This window comes from Antedon bifida, chromosome 5 (assembly GCF_963402885.1).
Source record: "Antedon bifida chromosome 5, ecAntBifi1.1, whole genome shotgun sequence".
Lineage (NCBI taxonomy): Eukaryota > Metazoa > Echinodermata > Crinoidea > Comatulida > Antedonidae > Antedon > Antedon bifida.
In genome coordinates this window covers 32,393,214-32,404,438 of record NC_136230.1, presented here as the reverse complement: position 1 = coordinate 32,404,438, position 11,225 = coordinate 32,393,214, and the positions used below count along the sequence as shown (strand labels likewise).

General features: G+C 32.5%; 1 protein-coding gene across 2 annotated transcripts; it reads right to left on the bottom strand.

Moving 5' to 3' along the window:
- Nucleotides 1-69: 69 nt before the first annotated feature.
- On the bottom strand, nucleotides 70-11,172 carry LOC144842603 (kinesin-II 85 kDa subunit-like). Of its 2 annotated transcripts, none has more exons than XM_078699052.1 (14): nucleotides 11,097-11,172; nucleotides 10,498-10,617; nucleotides 9,758-10,016; nucleotides 9,418-9,647; nucleotides 9,184-9,289; nucleotides 8,891-9,030; nucleotides 3,499-3,696; nucleotides 3,209-3,383; nucleotides 2,978-3,091; nucleotides 2,610-2,766; nucleotides 1,870-2,161; nucleotides 1,495-1,674; nucleotides 1,133-1,344; nucleotides 70-1,010 (listed from the first exon to the last, which is right to left on the bottom strand). In XM_078699052.1, the coding sequence occupies exons 2-13, from the start codon at nucleotides 10,501-10,503 to the stop codon at nucleotides 1,138-1,140; spliced, it is 2,064 nt and encodes a 687-aa protein (XP_078555178.1). In that variant the 5' UTR covers nucleotides 10,504-10,617; nucleotides 11,097-11,172; the 3' UTR covers nucleotides 70-1,010; nucleotides 1,133-1,137. The 2 variants fall into 2 exon arrangements, with proteins under 2 accessions (XP_078555178.1, XP_078555177.1); XM_078699051.1 differs by having other exon boundaries at nucleotides 70-1,018; nucleotides 1,142-1,344; nucleotides 11,097-11,165.
- Between the last annotated feature and the right edge of the window lie 53 nt (nucleotides 11,173-11,225).

Below are 11,225 nucleotides of genomic sequence, written 5' to 3'. Positions count from 1 at the left end.
TTTTGTGTCACTAACCTATCAACAGGAAATTTTTTTTAAATAGAAATAATACGCACTAAAACACTACTATGCGAGTTGAAACTTTATTTATGTAAAATTACATTATTTATGTAAAATCTCTAAAATAATTGATAGGAGTTAAAGAGTAAACGTGAACATGCGACTTTAATGAATTGTCAAAAACCACCATACTTGTAATAAATAATACGAGTATGACTTTTATGATAAAATTATCGATCAACATGAAGTGAATCCATGTAAAACGAATACCAAAGCAGCCTTGGCGGAAAATATGGCGGCGATAATAAAGTAAATAATCTTATATTAAAAACAGAGGAATTCTTTGACTAAAATTTAGCAAAACAATTACTGCACACTGCATTTTACTAATGAACACTGGGAATCAAATACACATCTTTCCTGTAATTAAACATATAAAATACACTTTGCAAGTAATTTATCACATTACTGGGATTTCTGCCAAATATATCTTTTAAACAAAAACCTATTTTTCAATGATAATGACTACTTATACTAGAAATGCATTGTATACATCAATATATTGTACATGCTCTTTGCACGGTGGTTATCTAAATTGCACATAATAAATATTAAGCTACTTTATAAACTTTCGATTCCTCTATTGCTATGAAGTATCTGTAAATAGTTTATTTACTCTCATTTGGATCAAATTTTAGTTTATTACACAAAATAACAGAAAGTCTCACAAACAATTTCGATTTGTAAACTCCTCATATTCTGCAAACATTGAAACACTGAATTTTATATAGGTCGTTTCATTTTTATTTTTTTGTTACAATTTTGTGAAAAGAGTCTTTTTAGAAGTCTAAACTTTTGAGTGCAATATCCTTATCGTTACCTTACATAAATGTACATAAATTTGAATTAAATTAGTAATGCAAGATCTAACAACAGTTAACATCCCAATTTAATCCTCACAGTCAATCATTGCAACACAGTATCTATGTCCACAGAAGAACCAATGACACCTTTTTTCCTGAAAAACAAAACACAAAGATTTCTTAGTCAATGTCTTAGTAAATGAAAAGTAGTCTAAACAATAAAAAATCAGAGCATTCAATTCAATCATCAAAGTAAAACGTTTTAATACCAGACTCACTTTTTCCCTGTTTTCGGTCGACCTGAAGCTGTCTTAGGTCTTCCAGATTTAGATTTTGATGATTTAAATTTCTGTCGCACACCATCTTCTGTGTATGCTAAATAAATATGAGAAAGGTCTACTTCTCCATAGTCCTTCTGTTTCTCTCGTTCAGGCATTGGAGTCTGTTTCCTCATGTTGTTGCCAGTATAAGCAACACATTTCTGAAAATTAAACCAAAAAATATATAACTAGGCTATTAAATGAAGTGGGCAAATCCTCATCACGACTTAGGTTTCTTGTTTCTCTCGCAATCATTCAATTTTGCATCTCTGCGTTTGGTGAGCTTGTTATAATTTGAAAGTGAATCTTACCAACTGCCATTCGCCAATATCTTCATTCCAATGTACATACTGCTCAATCATATCTTGAAAGTCTGGTGGGATAAAGCTGTCAATGAGCAGCATTTGCAGACGCACCTCTCGACTTAGTTGACGTACATTTTCAAGAAGACCTTCCATCTCACGTTGGTGTTCCTGTTGCAGATCATCTACCTGGTATGTAAATATGTAACAATACAGTAGTACTGTAGTTCCTTACTTAGGGTAAGAAAGGAGTGTGGTCAAATAGTATAATTATAGACAAACAAAACAACTAGATACAATTTCAAAAACATTATTTATAGTAAAATAAGGGATTCTTTAAAATAACATGAAAAAAGAAAACAATTTCATATAAAATAATATTACTTCTGATTTGGCACTCATCAACATTGTCCACACTTTCTTCAACTTCTTTGTTTTTCCTGCTGCCTCCTCTTGTAGATTGCTATACTCTTCTTCCATTTGTAACCGTTCTTCTTCCTTTTCTTTAAGTTTCTTTCTCAACTCTTCTTCCTTAGCTCGCTTTGTGTCCAATTCTTTTGCGGATTCCTCGAGAAGCCGTTCTTGCTCCTCCATTTTTTCACGGAGGTCGACACCTCCTACAATCAACTTTTTTTCAATTGATTGTAATTTCTCTGCAAGTTGTTCATGTTCTTGCCTAGTTAAACAAAATTTAAATTGTTTAATAAATTCACAAATCGTATTTATGATTTTTACTCAAAACCTATTAATAATCTAAATTACTATAGGAAAATACACTTTAGTGTAAGTCAAAGAATATATATCAGTGTTTAGGTCATGTTAGAATTTTTATTTATTTTTTTTTATTTCAACAATATTTTATGAGGGTGGTCCATCCAGCATCAGCTGATCATTAGGGACCCTCAAACAATACAAACAGTAAATACAAAATAAACTATAAAAACACAAAATTAACAAAGATATAAAAATAAATATATATATATAAATATACCAAATGCCAACAATTTGAATAACAAGTGTTTGCGGTAGAACACACATTCACGTCACATAAATGTCAAAGATACTGTACCCGGAATTGATTAATATTTACTTCTATAAATTTATTATTACGCAATGGAACCTACTGTGCTTTTTTTATGTCATTTTCTCTCCTTTCTAGTAATTCTTTTGCCTTATTTTTTTCGTCTTCCTCCATGTCTTTCTGTGCCTCTAATGCCCGTCTCTCCTCATCTATTTTTCTTTGCATTTCTGCCATTTGTTCAGGAGATAATTTCTTTTTACCTTAAATTGTAAAAATAAATTACCAGTATATTTTAATAGAACTTAAATCATAGAATGATGCTATAGATCAAATGTTTGTTTTACCCGAGTATAAAGATTAATCCTAACCACAATCTTTTCAAAAAGGGAAATACATAAAAATAAGTTTTTTGCAACAACAAAAAAGAAAAAACCTGACATCATTTTGTCTCTTTTAATGTTAAAAACTTACTTTTTGTTTTTGTCTTTCTTATCATTGTTTTTCCATCTGGTCCTATAACCTCCTCTTCTTCTTCTGATTCCGATTCTTTATCTCCACTTCCTTCATCACCAGACGCTGACCCCCCTGAAATCAACAATCATTTAAATTCAAAATTTAATTAAAAAGCTACAGTGTAATCATACAGGTGGTAATGCGTCTATACAGTACAAATATTATCTATGTTAATCACAATGAAATTACCATCCTGAAGTTTCTTCTTAAGATCATCAATTTCCTTTTGGAACTGTCTGAGTAGAGCATCTTTTGGATCTTCATTAATCTTGGCTTTGTTTTTTATGTTCTTTGCCCGATTAGCATACCTCAATGTACTTATTGTTTCATCATAGTTGTACTCCGCTGGCCCTAGGTTTGCACACTGCAAACAAATACAAGAATCTTGCTACAAACTATCCTTTTTGAACAAATCAAAGTATACAGTGGCAAGTTAATAAGTATAATAATAAATGTAATGGAATTCTTGTAAAACTTACCATAACAGTTTTAGCATTCCCTCCAAGAGAGTCTTGCAGTAGTCTGGTAAGTTTTGAATTTCTGTATGGAATGTGTGTACTTTTACCATCTACCAATGATGAGATTACATTTCCTAATGTTGATAAAGACAAGTTGATTTTTGTAGCTTCCACCAAACGCTGCCCAGATGCACCAGTTTTTGACTGCCTCTCAGAACCCTACAAATAATCATATAATGGCAATATGAATAATAAAGGCAACAATAATTTGACTGCCTCTCAGAACTCTACACATAATAAATTACAACAGCAATATGAATAATAAAGCCAACAATAATTTGACTGCCTCTCAGAACTCTACAAATAATAAATTACAACAGCAATATCAATAATAAAGCCAACAATAATTTGACTGCCTCTCAGAACTCTACACATAATAAATTACAACAGCAATATCAATAATAAAGCTAACAATAATTTGACTGCCTCTCAGAACTCTACACATAATAAATTACAACAGCAATATCAATAATAAAGCTAACAATAATTTGACTGCCTCTCAGAACTCTACACATAATAAATTACAACAGCAATATCAATAATAAAGCCAACAATAATTTGACTGCCTCTCAGAACTCTACACATAATAAATTACAACAGCAATATCAATAATAAAGCCAACAATAATTTGACTGCCTCTCAGAACTCTACACATAATAAATTACAACAGCAATATGAATAATAAAGCCAACAATAATTTGACTGCCTCTCAGAACTCTACACATAATAAATTACAACAGCAATATCAACTAGACATGAAACTCGTCACTTTGACGAGTTAGTTATCCGCACCACGACAAACGCCACGTGCACGTCATACGTTGGAATATTGCACACAGATAAAGATTATGGCATTATGACAAGAACTGAAGAATATGACATGCTGTTAGTGCTGAATTTTGTGTCATATAGTATATACATGCAAACAGTATAAGCTGTATACATATTACATACAGTGTAGAATAGGTGAAATTACGGGACCCGCCATTTATTCCAATTTTTAACATGGCGACGGTATCAAAATGAAACACTTAGATAGCAATTTCAGAAGGAAATTATCTCAGGAACAACATATTAACGTGTAGAAGAAATTTGAATACGTAAAATATAGATGCGCACCCTTTTAAATGTGATGAACTATTACGCAAAATATGAAAATACGACTTTTTTTATTCAACTGGCCATATGATGACGTCACAACATCCGATTGGCAAAATGTTTACATGAATTCGTATCTACAATCCAATAGCTTCCAGAAAACGTTTTAATCGTGATTATCACATTTTATTCTTACGAGCTATTACAGATTAAAATTTACTGTAAAGATGAAATTAATGACCCACGTAATTAAAATTTTTAGGCATGATGACGTCATAAAAATTAAAATATTTTTATCTCATGCTAAAGAAAGTTGATTGACCTACACAATATATAAATGTAGGAGAAAAAGGAATACAGATAAGCGCGATGCGCTCCATTGAATGTGATGAGCAATAACGAAAGAGACAAAAATCCTATATTTTACATTCGTGTGGCCATACGATGACGTCACAATGTTTTTTTAGCCTTATTGATGCATGATCCGATATCTACAACTCATCAACTTCTAGATTTTGTAATAAAAATAAACGGTTAACGGTTTACTTTAGAAACTATGACTGTTTAAAAAAAGACATAATTTTGACGATTTTTTAAGCTTTTTCATAAAAAACGCGCACGAATTGTCTAATTCAACGTGTTCGTATGGCGTTATTTAAACTGGAAAAGGTCTAAATTGTTTTCAAAATCACTGGGAAAGGCTTGAAAAATATAATTCAAGAGAAAAAAATATGTTTTAAACGCTATGTGCGCACCGCGCGCATAAAAAATTGCGCGCCCGTGGGAATTTTTGACATGCTCAAAATGACAAGAAACGCGTAAAAAGTTGATTAGAAATTAATTTTGCGCATTTTGAAATTTTAAATGCGCGTGCGCGCGTAACTTCTTGTCAAACATGCCATTTTTAATCCGTAGAAAGTTTGCCCCTGATATGACTTAAATTTTGTCAAAGTGTCAATACTAAATGACTTTTGGTTTTTAATCTATGATCAATCATTGAAATTCATAAAATTGCGCATAAGTCACGTTGCGCAACTATGACGTCATTCAAAAATAGGAGGTGCACAACTTCACGTAAATGCCCATATGTTGTCAAAGTTATGAAATGTTATGTTTACACATTTTAGAGGAACACGACTCACAAAAAGGAAGGAAGGAAAGAAGAATAATACAGAAAAACTAGATTTGAACTCGTCACTTTGACGAGTTCGGGTTATCCGCGCAAACGCAACATGCACATACTTAACTATATGAACCTCGACAATTATTATGCCATCCTATGACATGAAATAAATATGTTTACAGTGCTGAATTGTACCTATTATGTAGCATACACCATATTACAGTATTTTACAGAATAAACTGTATATGTTATATACAGTGTAGCATAGACAAAATTACGAGACCCATCTTTTAAATCCAATTTTTAACAGGATGACGTCATCAAATTGACATATAAAGATAACAATTTTAGAAGATAATTATCTAAAAAATTACATTAAAACAATTTTTGAAGAATTTTGGGCACGTAAAAGTGAGATGCACTCTCGTTTAAACGCAATGAACTTTTACGCAAGAGATGAAAATATGACTTTTTGAATTCAACTGGCCATATGATGACGTCACAACATCTGATTGGCAAAAAAATCACATCAATTCGTATCTACAATCCAATAGCTTCCAGAAAACGTTTTAATCATGATTATCACTTTTTATTCTGACGAGTTATAACAGATTGAAATTTACTGTAAAGATGAAAATAAGTGACCCACGTTATTTACGTTTTTAGACATGATGACGTTATAAAAATTAAAGTATTTTTAATTCATGCGAAAGATAGTTGATTAACGTAGACAATATTAAAATTTCGGGGGAAATGGAATACGTATAAGCGAGAAGCGCTTTATTGAATTTGATGAGCAATAAGGAAAGAGTAAAAAATCCTATATTTTACATTCGTGTGGCCATACGATGACGTCATAACATCCGAGTGGTAAAGGTTCTGCATGAATTCATATCTACAACATATCTGCTTACATATTAAATTAAAAAAATTGGGGGTCGTGGATGATCCTGAGGAGCTATAATAGATTAAAAATAGGCTTAATTTTGACAATATGTTGTCACTTTTGCAACTAAAACGCGCGCAAATGGTCTAAATCAACGTGTTCGTATGACGTCATTTTAATTTGAAATGATGTAAATCTTTTTTAAAATGACTAAGAAAGGCTGTAAAATCATAATTCAAGAAAAAAACACATGATTTTCATGCTCCGTGCGCACCTTACGCGTAAATTTTTTCGCGCACGTGGGAATTTTTGACATGCTCAAAATGTCATGATCAGCGTAGAAAGTTGATTAGAAATTAATTTTGCGCATTTTGAAATTTTAAATGCGCGTGCGCGCGTAACTTCTTGTGAAACATGTCATTTTTAATCCATAGAAAGTTTGCCCTTGATATGACTTAAATTTTTACCAAGTGTCAATACAAAATGACTTTTGGTTTATAATCTATGACCAATCATTGAAATTCATAAAATTGCGCGTAACTTACGCTGCGCGACTCTAACGTCATTAAAAATATGGAGGTGCACAACTTCAGGTAAATTTCCATATAATGACAAAGTTATACAAAAGATATATTCACAAGCAATAGGGGATATGCGACGCACAAAAATCCGGGAAAGAAAGAAGAATAACAAAGAAGAAGATGAAAAAAAAGATATTTACAATCACATGGGTTATCCGCAACTAAGTTGCGGATAACCAACTAGATTTGAACTCGTCACTTTGACGAGTTCGGGTTATCCGCGCAAACGCAACATGCACATACGTTTAAAATATATGAACGCAGAAAATTATTATGCCATCCTATGACATGAATTAAATATGTTTACAGTGCTGAATTGTACCTATTTTGTAGCATACAGCATATTACAGTATTTACAGAATACACTGTATATGTTATATACAGTGGTAGCATAGACGAAATTACGAGACCCATCTTTTAAAGCCAATTATTAACACGATGACGTCATCAAATTGACTTATAAAGATAACTATTTTAGAAGATAATTATCTAAATAATTACATTAATACAAATTTGAAGAATTTTGGGCACGTGAAAGTGAGATGCGCTCTCGTTTAAACGCAATGAACTTTTACGCAAGAGATGAAAATACGACTTTTTTTATTCAACTGGCTATATGATGACGTCACAACATCTGATTTGAAAAATGTTCACATGAATTCGTATCTACAATCCAATAGCTTCCAGAAAACCTTTTAATTATGAGTATCACTTTTTATTCTGACGAGCTATAACAGATTGAAATTTACTGTAAAGATGAAAATAGGTGACCCACGTTTTTTACATTTTTAGACATGATGACGTCATAAAAATGTTATAAATCAACGTGTTCGTATGACGTCATTTTAATTTGAAATGATGTCAATCTTTTTTTAAAATGACTAGGAAAGGCTGGAAAATCACAATTCAAGAGAAAAAAACATGTTTTTCATGCTCCGTGCGCACCTTACGCGTAAAATTTTTCGCGCACGTGGGAATTTTTGACATGCTCAAAATGTCATGATCAGCGCAGAAAGTTGATTAGAAATTAATTTTGCGCATTTTGAAACTTTAAATGCGCGTGCGCGCGTAATTTCTTGTAAAACACGTCATTTTTAATCCATAGAAAGTTTGCGCTTGATATGACTTAAATTTTCACCAAGTGTCAATACAAAATGACTTTTATTTTTTATCCTATGATCAATCATTAAAATTCATAAAATCGCGCGTAAGTCACGTTACGCAACTCTGACGTCATTCAAAATATGGAGGTGCACAACTTCAGGTAAATGTCCACATAATGACAAAGTTATACAAAAGATATATTCACAAGCAATAGGGGATATGCTGCTCACAAAAATCCGGGAAAGAAAGAAGAACAAAGATGATGAAAAAAAAAGATATTTACAATCACATGGGTTATCCTGCAACTAAGTTGCGGATAACCAAAAATATTGATCTCATACAATTACAAGGAGTTATCCGCTTGGTATACCAAGCGGATAACTAATGATAAAGCTAACAATAATTTGACTGCCTCTCAGAACTCTACAAATAATAAATTACAACAGCAATATCAATAATAAAGCCAACAATAATTTGACTGCCTCTCAGAACTCTACAAATAATAAATTAAAATGGCAATATATGAATAATAAAAGCAACTGTTGCAATAAATTAACTCACAGCTAAATCTACAAGGTTCAACTTTCCAACCCTGACATGCTGCTCTTTATCAAGACCTTCATCACTTCTTTCCACTGTTATGGTGAAGATGGCATGTGATCTTGAACTTTGTTCATTCATATTTGTAGACCCCACAGATCCTGAAATAAAATCAACAATCTAATGCAATCAAGTTACATTATACTGAATGATGGACTATGTATTGTATGTGGAGTCAGTCCTACTATCTTCAACCTGTATATGGGTGTTGTATTAAGACAATCAAGTCAAGTCTACCAAATATAAATACTAACGATTTTTATTTCCAATTGTATTGATCCTATCCATATCATCAGCATTATTGACAACAAATGCAGACAAGTCCTTCACATAGACACCAACATCAGGTCTTTCTTTAACCTTTAAATAAAGAATAGCTTAAGTATTTGTCAAACACACTCAATTCTACTGTACAAATTTAGGTAAAACAAATATCAAATGATTAATATATTTATTTATTCACAAGTAAACAATAAAATATATTTTACCTCAAGCCTAGATGACTGATTCTTGCTCAGCAAATCTCGTATCTCCTCATTGTAGATTTCTAAATAAGAAACTCTAACTAGAAAACGTGTTTTCTCTTCTGCCTTTGCAATATGTCCAAATATATGTGCAAACGAGTTTGGAATAATTCCTCTTAGCTCTGGCTGGGAGCGTACACCCTCCATTGTGAATGTCTTTCCAGTTCCTGTTTGCCCATATGCAAAAATTGTACCTAAAAATAATGAAGAATAAACATAGAGAATGAATTATACATATTGCAACCAGTGTAAACATTCTTAGCTTAGTGTAGTAATTACATCTTTATTATATAATTGTCTTTACCATTGTAACCCTCAAGTACAGCATTAACAATGCGCCTGGCAGTTTGGTTATAAACATCCACTTGTTTTGAGGTTGGAGAAAACACAGTATCAAATGTAAAGGTTTTAGCGGGTTCTCCCGCAGGGGCATTGGGATTTGTCACTTGAATTTGTCCAAGCGCCTCATCAACTTTAACTGCCATTTTAAAACCTTTTGCTTTTTCCTTTTCATTGAGTGGACGGCAGCGAACCACCACTTGAACAGTATCCTTGTCTTTGTTCTAGTAATGAATAAATAAAATTACTTTAAGTTTCTTTTTTTTTAAAACTATATTTACTCAAAATATTTCTAAGCCTTCTAATCTGTGTTGGTACAATACATTTAAGTTCATTCACTAAGTAAATAGAAATAACTTTTTTTAATAATAATCTTTAGTGTCAACAAAATAATTGAAAAATGGTGATAAGGTATAGCTTAACAATTTTCCCTTTTTTATAGGTATCTTGTATTGTGTATACCTTTATTATTCTCAATGACATAAATACCATACATGCACATGAAACAAACATTTTTAAAAAAGAACTCAAGGTTTCCAGTCAATTGTATGCAGTAACTTGATGGACTTTTCATAACATTTTAATTAATTACTCTAATATCAATTTGATTACACTTTCAGCCCACTAAAATGGGGCGTTTTTAAGGCCAAAAGTGGGCTGAATAATCCCAGGCTGAATCGTCTCTAATTTGGTATTAATACTTACTGTCATGTCTCTGTCTAAGGAAACTGTGGATGATGATTATGATGATATAGAAAACATCAGAACAACGTGACTAGTAGGCCTACTGTGTTTTATCCATTATGATTAATGGGATTAATGCACCTACAAAAAGAAAATAAGAATAAGATGTATAATAATAATAGGCCTACCTACTAGGCCGCCTATGTACTACAATACACCGCCTTACTAAACTAAATATAAACAAAACTGCAAGATATAAACCAATATCAAGTACATGTTATTACCAGCCTCCTTCTAGCCTCTACTACTCCTAGGCCTAGCCTAGGTAAAGATCAAAACAGAGGGCAGCCTAACCTAGGCGACCTCCTAGGCCAGGGCCAGCCTTACTTAATTAGCCTACTAGCTAGGCCTAGGCTAGTACTAGTAGTACTAGGCCTAGGGCTAGGCCCTAGGCCTAGTAGAGCTGTCTGAGAGTCTAGCCTAGCTAGAGGCTTACGATTCTAGGCTAGGCCAGGCCTAGGCCTTCCTTTCTATTATTATATTAGTTAGGGCCTACTTAATATAGGCTAAACCTAGGCCCTGTGCCTATTCAGTTTTTTACAGAGCTAAATTGTACTAACATGAATGAAAGAAATAATTGTTATTAAATTATTTGACAAAAATGTCTCAACAGCAGGGCGCCACCAACGTCAAAATATCATTAACACATATACGTCACTCACATCACTGGGTCGGTTTCCATGACGACA

What these genes read in the sequence shown, in the direction of transcription:
- LOC144842603 (XM_078699051.1), bottom strand. An exon ending in TACAATTGGAAATAAAAATC is followed by an intron (nt 9,031 to 9,183) that starts GTTAGTATTTAT and finishes ATTTTATTTCAG; the next exon opens with GATCTGTGGGGTCTACAAAT. An exon ending in AAGAAAGACAAAAACAAAAA is followed by an intron (nt 2,767 to 2,977) that starts GTAAGTTTTTAA and finishes TTACAATTTAAG; the next exon opens with GTAAAAAGAAATTATCTCCT.